Source organism: Artibeus jamaicensis, unplaced genomic scaffold (genome assembly GCF_021234435.1).
Source record: "Artibeus jamaicensis isolate MK-2021 breed Jamaican fruit bat unplaced genomic scaffold, CSHL_Jam_final contig_415, whole genome shotgun sequence".
Taxonomy (NCBI): Eukaryota; Metazoa; Chordata; class Mammalia; order Chiroptera; family Phyllostomidae; genus Artibeus; species Artibeus jamaicensis.
In genome coordinates this window covers 41,535,232-41,557,723 of record NW_026521823.1, presented here as the reverse complement: position 1 = coordinate 41,557,723, position 22,492 = coordinate 41,535,232, and the positions used below count along the sequence as shown (strand labels likewise).

General features: G+C 61.1%; 1 protein-coding gene across 5 annotated transcripts in view; it reads left to right on the top strand.

The window, feature by feature from the left end:
* The window catches only part of ARHGEF4 (Rho guanine nucleotide exchange factor 4), a 32,281-nt gene extending 13,293 nt beyond the window's left edge, over positions 1 to 18,988 (top strand). Inside the window, exons 1-11 of one of the 5 annotated variants that reach the window (XM_053665477.1) lie at positions 1,589 to 2,003; positions 5,292 to 5,428; positions 12,276 to 12,455; positions 13,247 to 13,426; positions 13,505 to 13,684; positions 14,756 to 14,988; positions 15,228 to 15,357; positions 16,405 to 16,536; positions 17,088 to 17,331; positions 17,684 to 17,761; positions 18,604 to 18,988. In XM_053665477.1, coding sequence (XP_053521452.1) covers positions 1,793 to 2,003; positions 5,292 to 5,428; positions 12,276 to 12,455; positions 13,247 to 13,426; positions 13,505 to 13,684; positions 14,756 to 14,988; positions 15,228 to 15,357; positions 16,405 to 16,536; positions 17,088 to 17,331; positions 17,684 to 17,761; positions 18,604 to 18,827 — 1,929 coding nt within the window. In that variant the 5' untranslated portion in view covers positions 1,589 to 1,792 and the 3' untranslated portion in view covers positions 18,828 to 18,988. The other 4 variants (XM_053665474.1, XM_053665478.1, XM_053665476.1 and 1 more) reach the window with 4 other exon arrangements.
* The last annotated feature ends 3,504 nt before the right edge of the window (positions 18,989 to 22,492 follow it).

The window sequence follows — 22,492 nt, the reverse complement described above, 5'->3', positions numbered from 1 at the left end:
GCCTTGTGGGAAGGGACGTTTGTCGGGCATCTTCGCTGCGCCGGCACGGCGTTCCCTGTTCACGCCTTGCCACTCTGTCATCCCACAGGCCAGGTACAAACCAGGTGCAAAAACATGCAGTCACCTACCCAGGGACACACTTCACTTCATCAGTGTGTCTGCTTCGTTTTTATTTTCTAAAAACTTTTTAAATAAAAGATTTTATCTACTTAATCTTTAGAGAGAGGGGAAGGGAGAGAGAGAGAGAGAGAAACATCGATCAGCTAGTTGCCTCTCGTGCATGGGGACCGAACCCGCCGCCCAGGCCTGCGCGCTGACCATGCATCAGACCAGCGGCCTTTCGCTTTGCCGGACGATGCCCGTCCCACCGAGCCACTCTGGCCAGGGCCGTCTGCCTCACTCGCAGGTTGCAGCCACCCCGCCCCAGGAAAACAGCATCGTACAGGAGCTCGCCCGGAGGGACGGGCGGACTTTTCGGAGAATCGTTGTCAGTAGGCCCGTCATCATCGTCTGCAAGTGCCAGCCACCCTGGTGCCTCCCTGTGTCGGGCTGGTCCCCCGTCCTCTGCGTTTGGCTGGTCCGCAGGCTTTGCAGCTGGCTTCTCTTCTTTCTTCCCCGAGCGACCCTGTCCCGGGTTGTCCGCTCGGATGGGGGTGGTGACTCGGGAAAGAGCCGCTCCTGGGCCCTGACAAAGCAGCAGGGAGTGACCCAGCTCCCCCACGCAGTGGGTGGACGCCGGCCTTTCTGTGCTCTCTACATGTCTCACGCTGTGTCCACGTGGTGCTCCGCACGGCCTGATGGCAAAGGGAAGGCCATCGCTGGCACTGACCTCACCTCACGATGCTCCTTGTTCTGTCGGGGGCGGGGGCCTGGGGGTCAGACCCTCCTGAGATCAGATCAAACCCTGGCTCAGCCTGGGGACTGCTTGGCCTTGGGCATGTTGTCTAATCTGGAGCCTGAATTTTCTCATCTCATTTCTCATCGAAATGGGACGGATGATGCTTAATGGACTGACATGTTGAGTGGAGAGTTTCTAGCAGTGTTTGGCATACGGCAGGTGCTCAGTGAGTATTTGATCTTTTCCCTGCTTTCTCAAACGGTCAGTGGGTACGATGGAAGACTGAGGCCGTCGTCCCAGCAGCTGTGGCTTTGGGGGCGAAGGCCCAGGCCATGAGCCCAGGTAAAGGATGGGCTCTGGGTAGGAGCTGTGTAGGTGTTTGGCCAGACCCCTCACGGCAGTTCGCTGTATTAGCTTTATTACCTTCTCTCCCTAATGAAAATGGACTGCACCCGAAAGCTAGTTTTCTCTCTGTTTAGCTCAGTTCTGTTTCTCCGGGCCTGGGTGGGGAGAGCGAGGATGGGTTACAAACAGTAGAAAGAGGTGTGTGAAACATTTGCGAGTAGAAGTATTTTAGTCGTTGGTAAAAAAAAAAAATGGAGAAAGTTCACCAATCTCACATTTTACACCGCAAGACTTCATGATTTCCCTGCTCAAATGCTGATGTAATTTCGCATTAGCGTCCTGGCGGCTGGCAGCCGTGGAAGCTGCAGTGCACCGGTCTGGTCTGCGTTGGTAAAGAGAAAACGACGGCTCTCAGTCCTGCAAGATGATGGACTCGAAACACTTGCCTGCTAGAACCCTTGCCCCCTCCCTCGCCGTGGTGCCTCAGGCACGGCAAGCGCCACCTTCTCGCCTGTCTGGACTCATCAGAGGGAAAGAGAGCCCCGAGGTGCCGGCACCGGGAGGCTGGGAGCACCAGAGCTGTGGTCGCATCATCCGGCACCGTGGCCGATGGGGACCGAGGGGCCCTTGGCCGGAAACCTAGCAGCTGGAGCTGTTCTTAGCCACTTGGGAAGGGAACGCCGTGTCTGGTACCTCCTCAAGGCCGGGAGATGGAGCCAAAACCCTCACTCAAAACCGGGACCTGCTAAGAGCTGGACTGTCCGTGGAAGATGCATTTTTTTATTCCACTGGACTCCTGCTACTGCTGTTTGGGTTCCAGGTAAGAAAATTAAAACTCTCCCTGAGAATTAAAACCTGATGTGGATAGAGGGTTAAATTTACCTCAACTCATTCAGTCTGAGAATGTAAATGAGCTGGCTAAAAAAAAAGATTAAATACTGATTAAATTGGGAAATCACCTAAAAATTAGTCTCTAGGGAGAGCCCAGGGTATTTTAGAAGCATTCATACATCTAAATGTGTTCAAGCGTGACAGACCGTATTCGAAGGACGCTTGGCTACAAGGTTTCCAAAACTGATGAAAGGCATGAATCTTTAATCATCTTTAATTCAGCGAACACGACTCGCCCCCTCATCTTGGCAAAGCTGCAGGGCGTACGAAAAGCAATGAAAGAGAGAGAGAGAGAGAAGCCAGACTCTCCACCACAGAATGACCCTGGGTGAAAGCCTGCTCATTAGCAGTACCGGTGAGAGCCAGGGGAAGAAGAACTTCAAGGTGCTAAGATTTTTTTACCCAAATAGAGCATCATTCATGAGTAGGGTTAACAGAAAGACAAAAGACCCTCTCTCTTTCCAAACACAGGCTTGAGCAAATTAAGTTACGTTCCAGAGATTTTTATAGTGTTGCAATAATTACTCAGTTCAAAACATTTTCTGATTTCTACTGAATTTTTTTTTCTGTGGCCTTTGGGTTATTTACAAGTATATTATTAGTTTATAACTATTTGGACTTTCTAGTTAGCTTTTTGTCATTAATTTCTGACATACTTGCATTATGACCGAAAAAATCTGCATGATTCTAACCCTTTTAAATTAGTTGAAACTGGGTTTATTTTCATAGTAGCATTTCATATATTCTTGAAATTAACATGTATTCTGTCCTTGTTGAATACCGGATATGGCATTCAAGTCAAATCTTCTCCCTGTATTTACTCTTCTGCTTGTTCTATCAGTTGCTGAGAAAAGTACGCCTGAATCTTCCACTAGGACTTTGAATTTTCCTGTGGGCTTTACATAGAGAGAGGCTGTGTCATCAGGAGCGTACAGATTTAGATTGAATTATATCTTCACCCAATATTAACTTTTCATCATTACTGTTTCTCTTTATCTCTAATAATTCGTTTGCCTTGATGTCTACTTTGATGTACTCACAGCTGTGGTAGCTTGCCTTTCTTTTCTTTTCTTTCTTTCTTTTTCTTCCTTTCTTTCCTTTTTCTTTCCTTTTTTCCTTTATTTTTCTTTGGCAATCCGACACTGGCTGGTGTGGCTCAGTTGCTTGGGGCGTCCTCCCCTATACGGAAAGGTTGTGGGTTTGACTCCCGGTCAGGACACGTGCCTAGGATGCAGGTTTGGCCCACAGTCTAGGCACGTACAACAGACACCTGACTGGTGCTTTTCTCACCTCAGTGTTTCTCTCTCTCCCCCTCCACCCGTTTCTCTCTGCCTAGAACCAAAAATTTAAAAAATAATTACAAAATAAAACTGCAATTTGGTATAGTTTATTGTCCAATGTCAGGCCAATACATTTAATTAAAAAATAAGTAAATAAAAACTGCCATGGGGACCCGTGGTCTAACGGTAACGCAGAGGTAAGTGTGCAGAAAGGAGAGGAACGTCTCTCCTGGGCTTGGGAGGGGCTGTGGTGACGAAGAGTCCGTCGGAGGAAGCTGGGACCTGGAAGTTTCGAGGCTTTTCGTTGGCTGAGGTACAGCAGCCTCCCTCCGGCTGAGCGGTGGCTGGGCAGGAGGACTCCTCTCTCTCCTGCTGAGACAAGGTCCTGTCCCTTCCTGTCCGAGGTGCAAGGCGCGTCTCTTCCTGTTGGGGTCAGTGTTGAGCGTCCTCTTTTCTAGCCTCTCAGCGTTAGTTTAAATGAGGTTTCTGGTTGCTAATGTTCGCAGTGGGAGCATACACACTGAATTCTAAATCGCTGGGATAGCCCCGGCTGGCTGGGCTCAGTGGACTGAGCACCAATCCACTTCGAATCAAGAGGGCCACTGGTTCGATTCCCAGTCAGAGCACATGCCTGGGTTGTAGGCCAGGTCCACTGTTGGGGGCGCTCGAGAGGCAACCACACATGGATATTTCTCTCCCTCCCTCTCTCCCTCCTTTCCCCTCTCTCTAAAAATAAATAAGTAACATCTTCAAAAAACTAATTGGTAGAGTAGCTTTGGGGACCAGTTTGGCATACCAGCGACCCTCTCTTTTTCTCCTGGGATGACATTAGCTTGGGCCTGGGACGGACCAGGTGCTTTCTCAAAAAAACCAGTCGACTTCCCAGACTTTCCACACTTCAGGGGGGTCCACCCAGCCCATCCCTCCCTCCCCGAGCTGGATGGACAGGCCTCTTTGGTCCAGCCCCTCCCCCTGCACCGTTCTCACTTCTGCGCCTGCGCCGCCTTCCCCGGCCCCGCCCCCAGTGTAGCACTGGACGGAGGGAGGCCTTCCTTCCATCCGAGGATCTCGCCGGGTTTTTGCGCGCTCAGGGTCAGGACCCGCCCCTGCCGCCAGCTTGGCCGATGTGGCAGGGACTCCCCGGCGCTCCGACTGTTTCATGGTAGCGCCAACACAACGCAGGAAACAAGATGTAAACTTTGAAATCGTCATAAAAGGCAAGACCGGACATCAGAGAGAGTGAATCAAACCAAAGCTACACGAGCAGGTCAGAGAAGAAAACCAACAAGTCACTGCGTTCATATACAATCCCGCCGGGCAAAGCGCAGCGGAAGTAGACGCTGAAACAAAGACAAGTATGTGGTTTACAAGAAGGTGGGAATACGCGGTATTTCTCTAAGGGGAACGGAGGGGAATAGGATTGGAGCAGGACATGCCGGAGGTTGAATTCCAAGATTATGGTGTTCCTCTTAGGAAGGCTGAGAAGGACCGTGCGTGTGTATTTTAAGACTTTCGAACTGCAGTTGCATGTATATAATGTGTACTTGTGTGGTTATCCTATACACATTCATTTCATACTAAACTGTTAGGCTGTTTCTGACGGGCCTTCTACTCCGCGTGCCACGTGGTCAGTGGTTTTGAACTGGATCCAGTGGCGGGGACGCGGAACGCGGGCTGCCACAGACACCTGTGGGCCCGCGCTCACGCCGCCTGTGGGGACCCAGCAGTGCGTGGTCACGGTGGCGTGAACGCCGGCCCGCGCACTCTCAGCCGGACCGCGAGTTTGCAGCAACGGGGGGGTTGAGAAACTGGCGTCAGGCCTGTCCCTGATCCCCAGGAAGGAGCGTTTATCCCGGAAAGCTTTGTGTCTTCTTGCGCGTGTCCCCCCTGCACCCCGCCGCCAGCTCCTCCTTGCCAACTGGTCTCTGCCCTTCCAGCCGTCCCCGACGGAGCCCTGGACGTGGCCATCCATGCGGACAAGACCGGGAGCGAGGAGGACCTTTACGAGGACGTGCACAGCTCCGGCCACCACTACAGCCACCCTGGCGGCGGCGAGCAGCTGGCCATCAACGAGGTAGGGCCGGGCTGGGGGTGAGGGGCCGGGCTGGGCCGGACGACCTGCTGTCCGGTTGGCTCCCGCACGCTCCGCCGGCCTGCGCCTCCGCGGTCTCTGCGCCATAAGCACAAGGCGCAGTTCGGCCTGGGACACTCCCTTCAGGAAAGAGAGTCCACCCTCAGAGCTTGCCGGAGGACAAGGCTCTCCCTGGTTGGCTCTAGGCCTGCAGGGGACCCGGAGTAGCAGGCAGGACATCCAGGACCGCAGATGTAAGAGTGCTGGTCTGTCCAGTCCAGCAGCGCCTGGAAAGCCATCCTGGCTGGGAGGAGCTCAGCTTGGAAGAAGGGGCTGTGAACCTCCGAGAAGTCTCCTGGGCAGGACGGGGGTGAGGCCCGGGGACGCTGATTGCTTTCCTGCACCGGGAGAGCTCAAAGCTACTGCTGTTGCCGAGGAAACTGCCCGCAGGTTATCTGCCTCTCTGGGCCTCCCTTGGCCTGCTGGCACGCTCTGCACAGGGAGAGCCAGGAGCCAGGACGGCTCTGCAGACACCTGGCCCGGGGAGACGTGGGTCCTTTAGTGAATTGTGTGGAGAGTCTGTGTCCTGTTTGGTTCAAAGGTCCCTCTTGGTGCTGGAGGTCGCTGAGCAGACAGGGTGGGGCTGTCGTCTCCTGCTTAGAGCACCCAGGGCTTCTCAGGGTCCTTGTCTTCCCTGGACCCACAGTGTGGCCCCCAGGATTTGGGGGAACCACCTGTCACCGCACAGAGGAAGACTTGCTGGTCAGGCTGCTGCAGAGCCGTCGCCCACCATGGGAAGCAGCAAGCTGGCATGGGTGGGGGCTGGGCTCCTACTTGGCTGCCCCACCGGCTGCTGTGGCTCCTGGGACCCACCAGCATTTCTGGATCCTCCGGTGGAGTAAACCCCAGAAATGTGTCCTGAGAGGGGCGGGCTGGCAGGAAGGACAGGGCCTGGGGCTGAGGGCCGTCCTCCGTGGGTCAGACTTCCATCCAGCCCCTGGCCAGTGAAGGAGCAGCGGGGAGGGAGTCCTTCCCCCCTCCCTGGGCCTCTGTTTTCTCTCGGTGGGTGGGTTCAGCCCCTAAGCCCCTCCCCGGGGGGCCACAGGAGACTCTCTGTGCCTGGGCGTTGGGGGTACTTGGGGCACCCGCTATGACTGGTGGGCAGCGTGGCAGAAACTCACTGTATCGGAAGCCCCCAGGAGGCAGAGGAGGTGTCTGTCCACCGACAGGTGGGGAGCATTAGTGTCCCACCCTGCGCTCCCGGCCCCTTGGGCTCTCCCTGCCGCCTCGACGGTGTGGCCGGGAGGCTTGCTGGGGCCCAGCGCAAATTCATCCTTGGAAATGGCAGAGACAGCAGAAGCCAGAGGAAAGCCCATCACGCCCCGTGGCGCGGGGCTGGCTCTGAAACCACATGTGCACGGGCCTGTGCTGTTTTTATGGGCACACGAGTGCGTGTTCTAGACGGTGACCACTGCTTGTTCATAGCAACCGCAAGGGACATCACTGCTCAGTCTCCTAAGCAGGAGGGAACCCACACCCTGGGACCTGGAGATCAGGGGACATGGGGGGCCCACAGCGAGGTGCCCCTGTGGGCAACTAGGCTCAGGTGTGTGCCCACATGCACGGGCACGGGAAGGTTGTGGGTGTGGCTTGCGTAGGTGTGTGCGGCATGTGTGTGACTCACGTGCCGGGTATTTGACGTGTGCTGGGTGAGGTCCCCACCCAGAGCACAGCGGCGCAGAAGTTGTGGGGCTGTTGGGGGCTGGGTGGGCGGCGCCTGTTTTTGTGGGGCAGCCACAGTGGAGAACAGCGTGGAGGGCCCTCAAAAAGCGAAAAACATCTACCCTGTGGCGCAGCAACCCGCCTTCTGGGTACACGTCCAAAAAGGCAGAATCGGAGTTTCGAGAGCCAGCTGCCTGTCGGGCTCACAGCAGCGCCATTCACGGTGAGCAGGGCACAGAACGACGCACAGCCTTTGGCAGATGGATGGGTCACAACGGCCTGGCACATAGGTGCGGCGAAATGTTATTCAGCCTTGAAAAAAAACCCCAAAGGAAATCCTGCCCTTTGTCACAACGGATGGGTAGAGCCAGAGGAGGACACTCTGCCGAGCAAAGTCACAAGGCACGTCAAGATGAACCCTGTGTTCTCCTGTGTGGAGCCGAGAGGCAGAGAGCTGAACGGTGGCGGCTGCTGGGGCCTGGGGAGGGAGGAAGTGGGGAGGAATCGGCCACAGGGTGCAAAGTGGCGGCTGTGGGAGGAGGATGAGTCCTGGGGATGCAATCACAGCATGGTGACTATCGTAGGCAGTGCCAGCCTGTGTGTCTGAAACGTGCTAGGACCACAGAGCTCAGGGGGTGGGGGTGGCGACTGGCCGGAGTGTGGTGGTCCTGTCACCTCCTGAACATGTGTCCGCGCACATCTGAAATAAACACAGTTTTTGTTTGTCAGTTATACCGCAGCAAAACCGGGGGCGGGGTGGTCAGCTGCTGAAGAAGCCAGCTGCTTCTCTGCAAGGACAAAATGATGTCCTGGCGGACAGGGTCTGTGAGGAGGATCCTGAGCTGCAGCCGCCCTGAAGCACCTCCCTCTGCCCGGAGTGCAAATCCTGGCCCCACAGCCCTGTGCCTCCGTGGGGTTTGATGGCCAGTCCCCTGTTCTGTCAGAGCCGCATTGACTCCTCTGCGGAGTCTGGGCCGCCGGCAGTTCTTGGTCCAGACGCCCTGGCCCGTCCCCTTGGCTCAGGTGCGCTGGTGTCTGCCAGGCCCCACGGCACCCAGGAGCCACCCTCCGTGCACCTGGCCATCCCGGCTCCCTGAGCCTCCCACGAAGTCGCCCAGGTCAGAGCCCTGCGCTCACCGGAGTCCCCGTCACCCGCCCGCCCCGCCTAAGTGCCGGCTCGGGCTGGGAGCCTTGGAGCCTTGGAGCGCACGTGCGGGCTGCGCAGAGGAAGCCGCCGGGCGCACCGCGGCTCCGCCCCCTCCGGGCGCTCCTGGCCCCGCTCGCTGGTGTCCCTGCGCCGCGGGATCTCCGGCGCCGAGCGGAGGCCCCGCGTAATGGCCAGGGTCCCGCAGGCCCGGCATCGCCCGGCGGCCCCCGGGAACGCCCTGCACGCGGTGCTGCGCTGCAACCTGCCGCCCGGCGCTCAGCGCGTGGTGGTCTTCGCCGTGCTGGCGCTCCTGGTCCTCATCAACGTCGTGCTTGTCTTCCTGCTGGCCTTCCGCTGACCGCCAAGGCCCGGCGCACTGCTCCTCCGGGTGAGTGGCGCCGCCATGGCGCACCCTCGAGCCTCGCTTCTCCCCCTCCAGCCCCGCCCGGCGGGGTCCGCCTGTTCCCGGCTCCGGACTGTATGACCCTAACCCCCTGCGCCCCGCACCGACGCTGCCCGGGAGTGCGGGTTCAGAAACTCCGGGGTGTGCTGGCCCATGTGCACGGGTCCTCCCTCTGGCATCCGTAGTGAGTGCGCGCGCGCGTGGCTAAAATGGCGCATCGCTGTGGGCGCCTGGAGATGCGGGTGCTGCTCCGGCCGCGGTTGCTGCGGGAGTCTGGGAACTGCGCACCGGGCCTGCGTTCCTGTGTGGCCCTAAGAGCTGTCTGTGGAAGAGGAGCGGGCGCCTCTGCACGTGTTACCACCTTCCCCCATTTGGGGTCTCAAGATACGTGGTCTAGCTTAGCGCGCCCCACTCCGTGCTCTGAACAGCCTCCAGCACCGCTGCTCCGGTCCCTGGGAGCTGCGTCCCCAGGTTGCGGTTGCGGTGGCAATTGCAGCTCTCCGCCAGATGGGGCGCAGTGGGAAGGTGGGGCGGGTGGTCCTCAGGGGGCACTCTGGGGCAGAGTTCGGCTTTCCCGGGCCTGTCACAATGTCAGGGGCACGACTTAACCTAGCACAGCCCCTCACCTGCCTCACATTACCCTCCCCCCCCCCTCAGGGCCAGCGTCTGCTCCCCACTGCCTGGCCATGAGTGAGACTCCCCCTTTGCCCGTGCATCGTCTAGGCTTCTGGGCGCCTGCACTTCAGACACAGTGGCCAGGAAGGAAGGGCCTCTTCCCCGAAACCCACCGCACGTGGGCCCTGGCCGCCTTGGGGCTGTCCTGGAGGCTGAACGCTCCTTCAGCCCGGGGAGTTGTGTTGTCTCAGTGACATCACATATACGGTGACTGTCATCACTGCAACTCATCCGAGTGACCCCTTCTGTGGGTCTGCATGAGAGCCACGTGACCAGCACACTGTCACTGGGGGACCCCAGGGGGACGGGGACACAGAGGACTTGCTGCTGCTTGTGTGCCTACCAAGTGCCTTTGGCTAGATGCAGTGACAAGGAAGTGACAAAGGTGACTGATCCCTCTGCCACTGCCAAGGGCTTCCAGGTGACTGGGCAGGACAGGCGTGGGGCCCGTGACAGGCGCAGGGAACCCTCGCCTCTGGGGGAAGCCCCGTGTCGGTGCTGCACCCTCGGCCTTTCCTGCGCAGTCAGTGAGGCCGGCCATGAAGCAGTTCGCAGAGGGAAGGAAATGCAGGGGCAAGGATTTTATTTTACTTTCCAGAGTGAGGGGAAGGGCTGCGTGCGGAGATGCGGGGAGCCCTGAGGTGGGGGCGGGGCGCTTTTACTAGGCTGCTGCAGAGCTGGAGGTTTCGGCCGGTCTCTGCAGGCTGGCTGTGTCCCAAGTCCCTGGAGCCTCTGCGCTTTCAGGGCACTTCCAGTCATTTTCTAGTCCTGAAGATACAGGCTCGGGAAACAGTCGGGGTTGCTCATGCTTTATGGGGTCCAGCCAGCTCTGGCAGGGTCCTGAGAAGGGCGCTTTTGTGCCAGTACACAGGACCGCACGGGTGCAGGGCTGGTAGGGGAACGCAGCGGGGGGGGGGGCGCTGAGCTGTACAAGTGGGGCCTCAGCTCGGGCTCCCTTGAAGAAAGCCCAGGTGGGGGAGGTGCCTGGCCTGGTTCGGGCCAGGCAGGAGCCACCAGGGGAGGGAAAGTGGGCAGCAGGCTGGTGGGCGTGTGGGCGTCACCGCCTCCCACCTGGGCCCTGCGCTGAGGCTGCCTCCGAGCTGACCTGCAGACGTGTGTCACTGCTGTGAACTGAGGGTGGACAGGGTCTACAGCGTCATCTCGGGAGCCCCATGTGTGGCTTCCGTGGGCGAGCGTGTGAGCGTGTGTGTGGGCAGTTGCACACCCAAGGGTTGTGCAGCAAGGTGGGGGGTGTTAGGACCCCACCTCTCTAGAACTTGCACCACGGAGCTCCAGTAAGGAGTTTTGTTCCCTGCGGACCCAAGCCTCAGTTTACCCAAGAAGCTCCACAGTCTCTGGGATTTGTCATGCAGAGTGTTTAAGTCGTGATGCTCATTTGCGCCTGAGGCCACAGTGGCCTTCTGTCCTGGTGCTCACGCTCACTGTGGTCTCTGCCCTGGAGGGGACGTGCGCATCGGTGAGTGCAGGCCGCCTTTGAGCCCTCTGCTGCTTTCTTGCCCTTGGGCCAGACCCCCCACCCCCCGAGGGCTGCAGGGTGCACGGTGCTCCCTGCCTGACGCAGGCCAGCCCTGCTCCAGCGGCCTGGCTCAGCCCTCTCGTTTCGCCCCTCCAGACTGCGGCCAGGAGCTGTGGTCCTGGGCCAGGTGTCCCTGTGGAAGGGGGCATGTTGAGTGGGTGTTTTCAGCTGGGTGCGTGCGAGGTCCTTCCAGGAGACCTGCCGCCCCCTGGGAACAGCACAGTGCCCTGTTCCCAGGGTCCCTGGTGTGGGGGCCTGGGCTCTGCCGCCCTGGTGACAGTGGGCGCACACGTAGGCTGCGAACGCTTCCCAGGGGTAGTTGCATTGGCATGTGGGCAGAAGAAAAGGGTTTCCCAGTGGGCTTGCTCCGAGCCAGGGAGCCGCCCCCGACTAGAATGGAAAACCAGAGCCGCGCTTGGTCCCCTCGAAGAGGGGCACGGCCCTGCCCTGTGGCGCTGCTCCTGGAACCTGTCCTCTTGCCCACCCCCTGACCCCCCCAGCCCGCAGAGCCTCCTGGTTGTTGGAGCGGAAATGGACCCCCCCCCCCCCCCCCGTTCCAGGACAGCAGGTGTCGGCCCGTGGGAGGTGGAGCCGGGAGCACCCTGGCTGCCCACCGCTGGGGGATGGGATGTGAGGGCCCCGCACGCCCCGGCCTCCTGATGGGGGTCCAGGACCACACAGGGAGGCCCCACCAGCTGTCGCTGCACAGAGGAATCAGCAGAGGGTGTCAGCCAGGTGTCAAGTGGCCAACGGGCAACCAGCTGCCCAGGAGCCTCGCTGCTGGGGTGTCTGTGGCAGGGTGGAGGTTGCAGTCGTTAGGACAGGAAGCCCCGGGGGGCTTGGGACCTCGCACTCCGAGAGGTGCTGCACGGCTGCTGTTCCCTGCGGGGCGGTGGGGGGACTGGTTCTGCGAGTGTTCAAAATGCCCTGTGGACTGGCCCCAGCCACTGCCGTGCTGGGGAGTCACCAGACCTGGGTGAGGCAGCACTGTGGCTTGTCAGGTGACCCCTCCAGGTATCCCGGCAGCTCTGTGGTCCCCTCTACTGTCAGGTTAGGAGGACCTAACAGGGAGTGGCAGGCCCAGCAGAACGTAGCTGGGGGTGGCCTAGCCCCAGTGTCACAGAGCGGAGCAGAGACAAGTGATGAAGCTGAGGGGCGACTGTTCAATCACTAGCCGGATGGGGGACGGAGGAAGGGGCACCCTCACAGGGCAGCAGCCGTGTGCTGGGCCGTCCATCAGGTCCTGTGCCCACCCGGGCTCCAGTGGTCAAAGTCCCCGGCCGCCCTGCTGCACGGGGCTGCCGAGGGGTGGGGTGCAGAGGGCAGCCTTGCCCCGTGGACCAGCTGTGCCTGGCTCTCTCCACAGCTCCTCAGCGATGGCAGCGTGGTCTGCGCAGAAGCACTGTGGGACCACGTCACCATGGACGACCAGGAACTGGGCTTCAAGGCTGGGGACGTCGTGGAAGTAATGGATGCCACCAACAGGGATTGGTGGTGGGGCCGCGTGGCCGACGGCGAGGGCTGGTTTCCAGCCGGCTTCGTGCGGGTATGGCCCCCAGAGAGCCAGCTGGTTCTGCTCAGACACTGCCATGGTGCTGGGCACCATGGGCCATCCGCTCAGGGCTGTGGGCTGGCGGCCTGGCTGGGCAGGGGTCGGGAGAGCCAGCAGCCAGGCAGCTTGCTGGCCTTCAGCTGCTGCCTGAAGCTGCGACAGCCCTTCCTTCTCCTCCCACCTCCCGCCGGGGTCCCAACAGCAGGAGAGGAACAGGTCAGACCGTGTGGGGGCCCCTCCACGGGGAGCCTGTCAGCCCATCACCTCAGGTTAGCAGGCATTCCTAAAGCACCCGGGGGGGGGGGCACCCTGCCGGGTTCACTGGGGGCCAGCTCACAGCAGCCCTGGAGCCGAGGCGTGGAGCGTGGACGAGTGAAATCTGTGGCCCAGTTCACAGGGCCCAGCCTTGGGGCCCTCTGGTGTCCAAGGCATGAGCCCAGGGGCAGCCTCCAGAAGGCCAGGCTGAGTGGTAGGGAGCAGAGACCACAGACCCTGGGGTCCCGCTGGTTGCCTCCCCGGACCCAGACTCCCTGAACCGTGCGCTTTGTACCCCAGGCCTTTCTCAATTATGGTCTGGAAACTGGCAGCACTGGTCACTGTCCACTTCCCCGGAGGGCTCAGTGTGACATGCGCAGCTCAGAGACTGTCCCTGGCCCTCGCCCTGTGCCCGGCGGGGCGGGCAGGGTGTCCACAGAGAAGGCTGGTCTCAGACGGGCCAGCACCGTTCAGGGTGGTGCGAGAAGAGCCCCGGCCTGCGGGTTACTGACCGCCCGCCTCGCCTGCAGCTGCGGGTGAACCAGGACGAGCCCTCGGATGACGAGGCGCGGCGGCTCGGGGCCGGCGGGGCGGAGGACGGCGGGGCGGGCGCGCAGGGCAGCAGCAGGGACCAGATGCGCACCAACGTCATCCGGGAGATCCTCAGCACCGAGCGGGACTACATCAAGCACCTGCGCGACATCTGCGAGGTGAGGCGGGGCGTGCGGGGCGTGCGCGGCGGCGCAGGCGCGCAGGGCGGAGGGGACCTGACCCGACCCTGTCCCCAGGGCTACGTCGGGCAGTGCCGCAGGCGCGCCGACATGTTCAGCGAGGAGCAGCTGCGCACCATCTTCGGCAACATCGAGGACATCTACCGGTGCCACTCGGCCTTCGTGCAGGCGCTGGAGCAGAGGTTCAACAGGGAGCGCCCGCACCTGAGCGAGCTGGGCGCCTGCTTCCTGGAGCATGTGAGTGCGCCCTCCCCTCTTCCGGAAGCTTCCAGGCCCCACTCCCTCACCTGCCCGAAGGTCCTCACCCTTCAACACTGTGTAGAAGTGTCACTGGTTCTTGGGGGACAGACCACGGCCCAGAAGGCTCCTTGGAGCAGGGGGCCTGCGATCAATTGGCCCCGGCTTTCCTTCTGGCAGAGGGAGGGCGCCTGGCTGGCTGTCGAGCGACTCCAAGCTGTTTGTTCTTAGTGAGTTTTTGGTTTCCGAGTGTACTTTAGTGCTTCCTTCTGGGCCAACGCCAGCTGGCACGTAGCTGAGGTCCCCTGGCCTGGTCTGGGTTAGAGGGATACCTCCCACCCTGTCGATAAGGAAGCACAGGCTGTAACCGGTCCAGGGATAGCGGTGGGTTGGACACTGAGCCAGCCCACTGGGGATGCCGCGGCTCCTTCTGGCTACGCTACACCCCGTGGGGCACTGGGAAGGCCCCACCACCTCCCTCCGGCAGTAGAACGGGGGTGGCCCGGTCTGGGTGCCTGCAGGAGCACGTGGCGGGTCCGAGCGCCTGAGTGCGGGTGGCTTCAGGGCCCTGACCCCGAGCGGTGGGCACAGACTCTCTACTGACACTCCTGGTGTGAGCGCCACAGCGGCTATTGCCCTCCGTGGCCACCTCCGTTCAGGATGTCGGGTCCCTTGCCACGTGGCTGGCCTGGCTTCTTTTTGGCCCCAGGAAAATGAAGGTTTAAAAGAGAAGGAGGCCAGAGCCCTGAGAGGAAGGAGCAGGACACTGGGCAGGGAGTGGACCCTGGCGCCCACTTAACCCCTTCACCCCCCTTTGGGCCGTCCTCATCAGCACCACTGTCACCCCCAAGAAGGGGCTCTGACCCAGTGCCTGCTGCGGGCCCTGCACAGGGCAGCACACACCGCTGTTTGCAGGTGTTTGGCGTCCCTGGGCAGGCGTGACTCGGCGAAGTCCGTGCTGATCCACAAGTGGGGTGGGGGGTGGCAGACAGTGCAGTGAGGCCCCCACATCTGCCCTGTGTCTGCGGGCTGCGGGAGAGGCCGCCCCCTGACCGCCCGCTGTGCCCCCAGCAAGCACACTTCCAGATCTACTCCGACTACTGCAACAACCACCCCAGCGCCTGCCTGGAGCTCTCGCGGCTCACCAGGCTCAGCAAATACACCTACTTCTTCGAGGCCTGCCGTCTGCTGCAGAGGATGATCGACATCTCGCTGGACGGCTTCCTGCTGACGCCCGTGCAGAAGATCTGCCAGTACCCGCTGCAGCTGGCGGAGCTGCTCAAGTACACGCACCCCCAGCACCGGTAGGGGTCTGCCTAGGGCGGGCTGGTGGGCGGCTCTGAGGGTGCCGCTGCGGGCGCTGGGTGGCCGTTAGGGAGGCCGTCCCTGTTTTCACCGGCTGGCACAAGGGGGTAACCTGTTCTGCCCTGTGTGGCCCTCGGCTGATGGGTGCAGACACTGACAGGCTGAGGGGCCCGGCCCTGGGGAAGCAGCTCGGCCCCCCGGCCCTTCTCCACGTCGCAGCACGTCTGTTCTGCTGCAGGGATTTCAAAGACGTGGAAGCTGCCTTAGACGCCATGAAGAAGGTGGCCCAGCTCATCAACGAGCGGAAACGGAGGCTTGAAAACATCGACAAGATCGCTCAGTGGCAGAGCTCTGTGGAGGACTGGGAGGTGAGGGCCCGACACCCCACAAAGTGCCGTGGGCTGGGCCACTTGCTCCTGAAAAACGCAGGAGGGGCCGTGCTCCTGGAGCTGGCAGAGGAGCTGGCCGGGGGCAGGGGAGCCCATCGGACCTGAGCACCGCCCAGCGGGCCACCTGGTGGGGAGAGCAGGCACTGGCACAGCCGCAGGAGTGAAGCAGGACACCACCCCCACGTGTGGCCCACCATCCTCGCAAGGGGGCTGCTGTTCTCTCGGGACAGGCCAGACCCCCAGGTTTGGGGACCCCCACATGAGGGTTTGGGCCGGCCACAGCACCAGCAAAAATGGGTCACTGATGGGAGCCCCCATTCCATTCCTCTGGCCTGCACAGTGGCCCTGGACCCACCCGTGCCACCTCCCACGGCAGCACAGACGCCCGAACTAGTGGTGACATCCCTGCCCCTTCTCCATGAAACGGTGTAAAAAGACAGCTTCCTGGGCCCCACCCTAGAAATAGTTGGAACCCCTGGGTTATGTTGTTTTCTGTCTTTCTGGATGTTGGTTCTAAAGCCAGCCCTGGCTGAGGACCCCAACAAACTCGCTCCCGGGGGATTCCAAGAGGGGCGAGCTTGACGTCTACGATGGGACTTCGACTCTGAAGTCGGGGGGGAGGACGGCGGGGGTGGGGTGTCCCTTCAGCCACCTCCGACTGCCCTGGAGGGCGGTGCTGGCCGGCCCAAGGCCCTGGGGACCCCAGGGAGGTCCATGTGCTCCAGCAGCCACCGCAAGCGGAAGAGGGGCAGGTTCTGTCTGCGCGGCACCCAGATCTCGTTTCAGCGCATCGTCAGCAGAAATGCCATTAGTGGGAAGTTTCGAGTTGTCCCGTCCTGTGTGCCCCGAGTCAGGGTGTGTCCCACTGGCGCCTCACTGGGGTTGGCCACGCTTCATGGCTCGCACCTCGGGGCCGTGTTCTGCGGACCGTGGACTCAGACCTCCTCCGCCCCCGCCCCCTGTGGCCTGCTGCCCGCTCCCAGCCCCAGGCGGGGCACTGAGCCCTGGCTGTCTGTGGGCCCCCAGGGGGAAGATCTCCTGGTCCGGAGCTCGGAACTCATCCACTCAGGGGAGCTGACGCTGGTCACGCAGCCACAAGCCAAGAGCCAACAGAGGATGTTCTTCCTCTTCGACCACCAGCTCATCTACTGCAAGAAGGTACTGACCCGCTGTCCCTGCTGGAAAGCAGGGCCTGAGGGCTGGAAGCAGCTGCCCAGAGCAAAGCCCCACACAGGGGTGACGGTGGTCCAGGGACCGTGGGGCCCTCCCAGCCTGACCAGGGCCCGTGCTGTTGAGAACACCCCTGGCTCCTGGCTCCACCACCCCCAGACCTGGGTGCTCCACTCCAACACCTCCCACCACCTCTGTGCGGCTACTTATCCCTCTTTCCAAACTCAGCCCGTGCGCCCAGGTCTCCCTGGGGCTCTTCTGAGCCGTGGGTTGGACCCCGGCCCACACCTGTAGCCACACTGCTTCCCCACGAGCCCGCAGGCCCCCTTGCAGGGCCCCAGGCTGGCTGGCTGATGGAGGCAGCGGGTGGCCCCTGCTTAGGCCCAGCACACAGCTGGGGCTGCACCAGGCCGCTCTGCCCTTGTGAGGCCCTGGGGGGAGGCCCAGCATCCCCCCAGGTTGAGGGCAGAGGATGAGCAGGGCCTTGGGGAAGGGAGATTGGAGAGGCAGGCTGGCCACGGCTTCCATCGTCTCTGCAGGACCTTCTCCGCCGGGATGTGCTGTACTACAAGGGCCGGGTGGACCTGGGAGGCCTGGAGGTGGTGGACGTGGGTGACTGCAAGGACAGGGACCTGCACGTGAGCGTCAAACACGCCTTCCGGCTGCGCTGCGGCGCCGGGGGCGAGAGCCTCCTGTTGTGTGCCAGGAAGCCAGAGCAGAAGCAGCGCTGGCTGCAGGCCTTCGCCAGGGAGAGGGAGCAGGTGCGGCTGGACCAGGAGACAGGTGCGAGACCTGGGCGGCCCCGCCCACCTCCACGTTCACCAGGCCCAACACTCATGGCTGGGACAGCGTGTCCTGCAGCCCCCTGGGCCTCAGGGTTTGTGAGGCTGCAGAGTAACCCTTCGTTTCAGCCCGCCTGTTGGCCTTGTGGGGGGCTCTTTACACCACACACATGCACACCCCAGTGCACTTGGAGGCATGGATGTGGGGAACCCCCTTCCCAGTGTAAGCTGGGGGAGAACGTGGGGTGGAGGCAGCACCGGCCTGTGAAACCCAGGTTAGGAGGGTGGGGAAGACCAGCCAGGGGCTGGCAGGGCAGCAGGCAGCTCATTGGTCTGGCCTCCCCACCCCCCAGGCTTCTCCATCACTGAGGGGCAGAGGAAGCAGGCCATGCTGAAGGCCAGCAAGCTGCAGGCGGCTGGGAAGACCAAAGGTGAGCAGGTGCTGGTGGGGCCCCCATCCGTGCAGCCTCACCTTCCTCTTGGCCACACCTCTCACCCTAGAGCAAAGCCAGCTGGGCTCAGGTCCCAGTGGCCGCTGCCCCCTGCAGGTGTCCCCTCCCAGAGGGGACTGGTGAGAGGCCCCAGGTGGTGGAGTGTCAGTGTGCAGCCTAGACTCATTCTGGCCACACCACGGGGACAGTGTTGGCTGCCCCGCCCCTGGGGGCCTGCCCTGCAGCAGCTTCCTCCCCTACACAGCTCACTCCTCCAAGGGTCTGGCCTCCCAGCAGGTCCATGCCTGCCACCTACCCCCACCCCCCACCTGCCCCAGGCCGCTGGCTCCCCAGGAGCCCGTGTAACCCTGCTGCCTTCCTGCCCAGCCCTTGGCCGGCCCTACTATCTGACTCGCCAGAAGCCCCTGGCACTGCCCACCAGCCCGCCCCGGCAGCAGGCCCTGGTGCTGGCAGATACCAAGCGGAAGCCGTCCACCTTCTGGCACAGCATCAGCCGGCTGACCCCCTTCCGCAAGTGAGCCTGCACCCCCCAGCCACACAGTCTGGACCTCCTCTGCCAGCTGCCCCCAGCCCTCCCCACCCCCAGGCCTCTGCCCAGTCTGCAAATGCCAGTGAGCAGGGCTGAGCAAGGGAGGGGCTCATGCCTCGAGGACACGCTGGGCTCCACCCCATGACGGACACACAGGAGATGCCGGCTGGAGGGGCAGGAGTCCCAGCCGGGGAGCTGCTTGCCAGGCCAGGCAGACGTGCGTGGAAGGATGGACCACTTGGGCCCTCCGCCTGGACTCTACATGCCTCCTCCTCCTGGTCTCTCTGGGCAGGAGCAGCCCTGGGAAGGCAGAGCGTGAACCAGGAATCTGCGTCCGACCAGGCCTGGCCTCGGAGCCCACCCGTCTGGCCTCCCAGTTCCCTCTCGTGGCTGCTGGCACCCCCTCCCCTGGTTTGGCGCCAGCAGCGAATCTGTCGGGAGTGCCCCCAGGCAGCTGTGTGCCGCCTCCAGAACCAGGGTCTTCTTTGCGGGGACCCTGCTTTTCTGATGACGTAGAAAGAGAACTGACATGGACACAGGAAGGTGGCCTTATCCTGGGGGAGTGTGAGAAGCCAAGAGGACTGATCTCCTGGGCCCGGCCCCAGCAGGCAGTCGCTCACACCACTCTGCCGCCTCCCAGCCCAAACCACATTTAGTTTCATAAAGAAACTCGTGGAGACGCCCTGGCTGCAGCCTGCCTCTTCTGTTGGGGCCTCTGCCCCAGGGGCACCCAGAGGCGGGGTGGGTGCGCACCTTGGGGGGTGGGCAGCTCCCCCACTCCCTGGGCTCAATCTGGGGTGGGTGTGGCTGCAGGTGGCAGGTGTGTCTGAGGGAAGGCAGTCTGCACTCTTCCTGGGGGGTAGGAGGAGGGTGTCTTCCTGGGAGACCCAGGGCCACAGGGCCAGGAGAGAGCTGGGACAGCCATCCTCCTGCTACCATGGGGGCACCGCTCCCCGTGTACCCTGGCGCACAGCCAAGGGCGCGTGGCTGGGAGGCAGCCTAGCACAGGGCTGCCATCTGAACCCCCGGATGTCCCTGCTCCTGAGCGGGGACACCAGTGCATAGGCTGGCACCCACCCTGACACAAACCCACAGAGAAAGACGAGGGAACCGGGACGCAACACAAGTCAATCTTTATTGGAAACCGCAGTGTCAATCTGTAGCGCTCGTTACAGTAAACGTGCTTTAACAACATCTGAGCTCACTTCCGTGTCAGGGAGCGCACACCATGGAACAGCGTGAGTTCACACACAACAGAGCTGGCACTGGCTACCGCCCACGCTCGGCACAGGGTGAGGGTGCGTTAACACTGGAAGACGATGCCGGCTTAAGCTTAAAAATGTACTAAGAGAACAGTCTTGAAAAACGGTATTTAAAAGTCACTCACTTAAAAATTTTTTAAAACAAACCACTTCCCAGCCAGCCAGTCTGTCCTCCAGAGTCTGTCGAAGCAGCCCTGCCTGCCGGGCGCTGGCCTGAGCCACCCGTCACCTCCGATGCACATGCCCTGCAGAACACCCCTGTCCCTGGTGAGCTGACTGCAGCTCTGGGGCTCCTTAGAGATGCCACAGGCTTCCGAGGGTGGAGGAAGCCCAGGCCTCCTCCGGAGCCTGTCGTCTGCAGTGCACTCACCTGGGTGTGCAGCCCCTGCAGGAAGCTCGGGGGTGCGGCGCACACGCACACACGTGAGACGTGACCAGGAGCCCACCACACTCTGCTCTGCAGACACCCCCACCTGTGAAAGCACCAGAGAAGCAGCGGAAGCTGCCCCCACCACAGGCCCTGCCCCCGATGGTGTCAGACAGGGTCCTGCCCCATCCGGGTGATGCTCGGGCCACGATGGCTGGGGCACCTGCTGCCTGCTCAGAGGAAGTGGCCTGACTGGTCCAGGCAACACTGTTTCCAAGGGGCAGCCCCCCAACCCCACCCCGAGTCTTCGGGTGATCAGCTCGAGGGGCCCTTGCCCAGAGCCTCCTACAAGGTCAGCAGAGACGCTGTGGGGAAGATGGCCGTGAGCCAGCGCAGAGCACCGAGACACCGGGCACCTGCCACCAGGAGTACACCCTTCGCCTGCAAGACTCTGGAATGAGGAATGTCACATACGGAAAAAACCGAGAGACAAAACTTCTTTCCACGTTCCACAACTGTGCTTGGGATACCCAGTGAGGCCAATCCATAAGAGGACTTCCGCTCCGAATTCATGGGACCAGAAGGAGTTGAGGATGCTGCCAGTCAGCCCTGCGGCACCGCTGTCCCTCTGTCCAGACTGCACCTGCAGGCCGAGGCCTGCCTTTCCCGTCCACTCCTGCCCCAAAAGGTGTGTCCCACGGCATGGAAGGCCTGGGGTGGGCCTGGGGCAACGCCCACCGAACTTCTACCCCCCCCCCCCGTGCTGCCCAGGCTGCCTCGCAGGCTGGTGCCCCCCCTGCTTTGCTGTTTGGGGCCATTAGGAGCATCTCTAAAAGCTTCCTCTGTGCTGCACTGCCACCGAGTTCTCTGTCTCTTGGTCAACTTGGCCCTCGGCACCTACTGACAGACCACCCACCCCACAGACGGAACACAACACAGAGATTAGAAGTGCACATGCGTGCGCGCGCACACACACACACACAGGTGAAGTGCTCATGAAGCAATTTAAAGTACTTATCAGTAAACACACTATGTTAACAGACATCAGAAATAAGGAATCTTTTCTTTACAATGATTCATGCAAAAATATCCCTAAACTTCTTATAAAATAAAATGTGAAAAAACATTACAAAGAATACTTGCTGTAAAAAATAAGTTTACCAAAGGCTCAGGGGTGAGGTGTCCCTCTCCCAATCCAGCTGAACTCGAACCCAGAGCCCAAGCCCTGGCCCACTAGCAGACACAAGAAGGGGCCCCCCAGCCAGAGCACCCAGCGCTTGAAACAAAGATGGGGCACCAGGGGCACCCCTACCTTCCCGACACTCCCTCTGACACTCTCTGGAAAGACGCACTCCCATCAATACAAGTTGAGCCCATTTAGGGGGAAAAAACCCTTGTTTTCTTACGTACAACACCCATATATTAGCCACACAACCCTCCCCTAAGGAGCCCCGCAGGCAGGCAGAGCACCCTCAGCTGCTGGAGACGGCAGGGGGCCCACAGACCGCAGCCCTCTCTCCCTGCGTGTCCCACGCTCGCCTCAGAGGGTCTCCAAGGGCGAGTCCCCGGTAGGGGCACAGGCCCACACACGGCAACCGCTCGGTTCCCTACAGCAAGCGATCGCCATAGGCGCAGCTTTCTGCAGCAGGCGCAGCCAAGGGCCTGGCCACCTGCGTGGGGGGAGAACAGCCACACCCACGGGGGTTTTCACGGGACTCAGACACCTCTCAGCAGAGAGGAGACAGATGAATTTCTAAGCTAAATCAAGAAGAGAACACTACCCACTCCAAGTGCGTCTGTTTCTTCCACCCCAGGAAAGTGACGCAACTCTACACGGGCCTGCCCCTCGAAAACACACACGGCCGTGTTGGTGCCGGCGAGAGCCCTGCGGCAGGCACGTGCACAGCAGCTCGGAGGACACCGCTCTGTGGCGGGGACACACTGCCGCTGGCCCCTGCGTTTCCTGGCCACACGGGTCAGCCGTTCGTGGTTGTGTGCTGAGAATGTCCACAGCGCACTGACACCACGGGCCTCAGTGGGAAGGTGGGGAGCCCCTGGGCCTGGCTCTCCGGGCCTGCATACTCCGTCCCAGCGGCTGAGCCCGGCAGCCAGTGGGAAAGACACACGTGGCAAAGACTCGGACGTCGCGTTCCCAACCAGCAAGCACACGCCCCTGCACAGGCTGAAGTGCCACCTAGGAGATGCCAGATGACCCATGAAGACGTGTGCTGTGACACTCCCAACCGTGAGCCTGCACACACAACACGCGTCAGGGACACGAGTGTCACACAGCCTTCGGTGCTCCGGGCTTTGCACACGATGGTTCTGCACCAGTCACTGCAGGTAGTTTGAGCAAGCTTTGTGTGTTTTTTAAACATGCATTCAACTAGATATGATTTCAGAATACATTAAAACCCCCTTTTTATCATTACAGTTAGCTAAAAAAGTCACCAGGCAGCCCCAGACAGGATCTGCTTCGGGAACCCCCACAGTTAGTTGGAGACCAGGGGCCAAGGCCCGTGGGGCTGGCCGAGCCACCTGCAGCTGAGCGT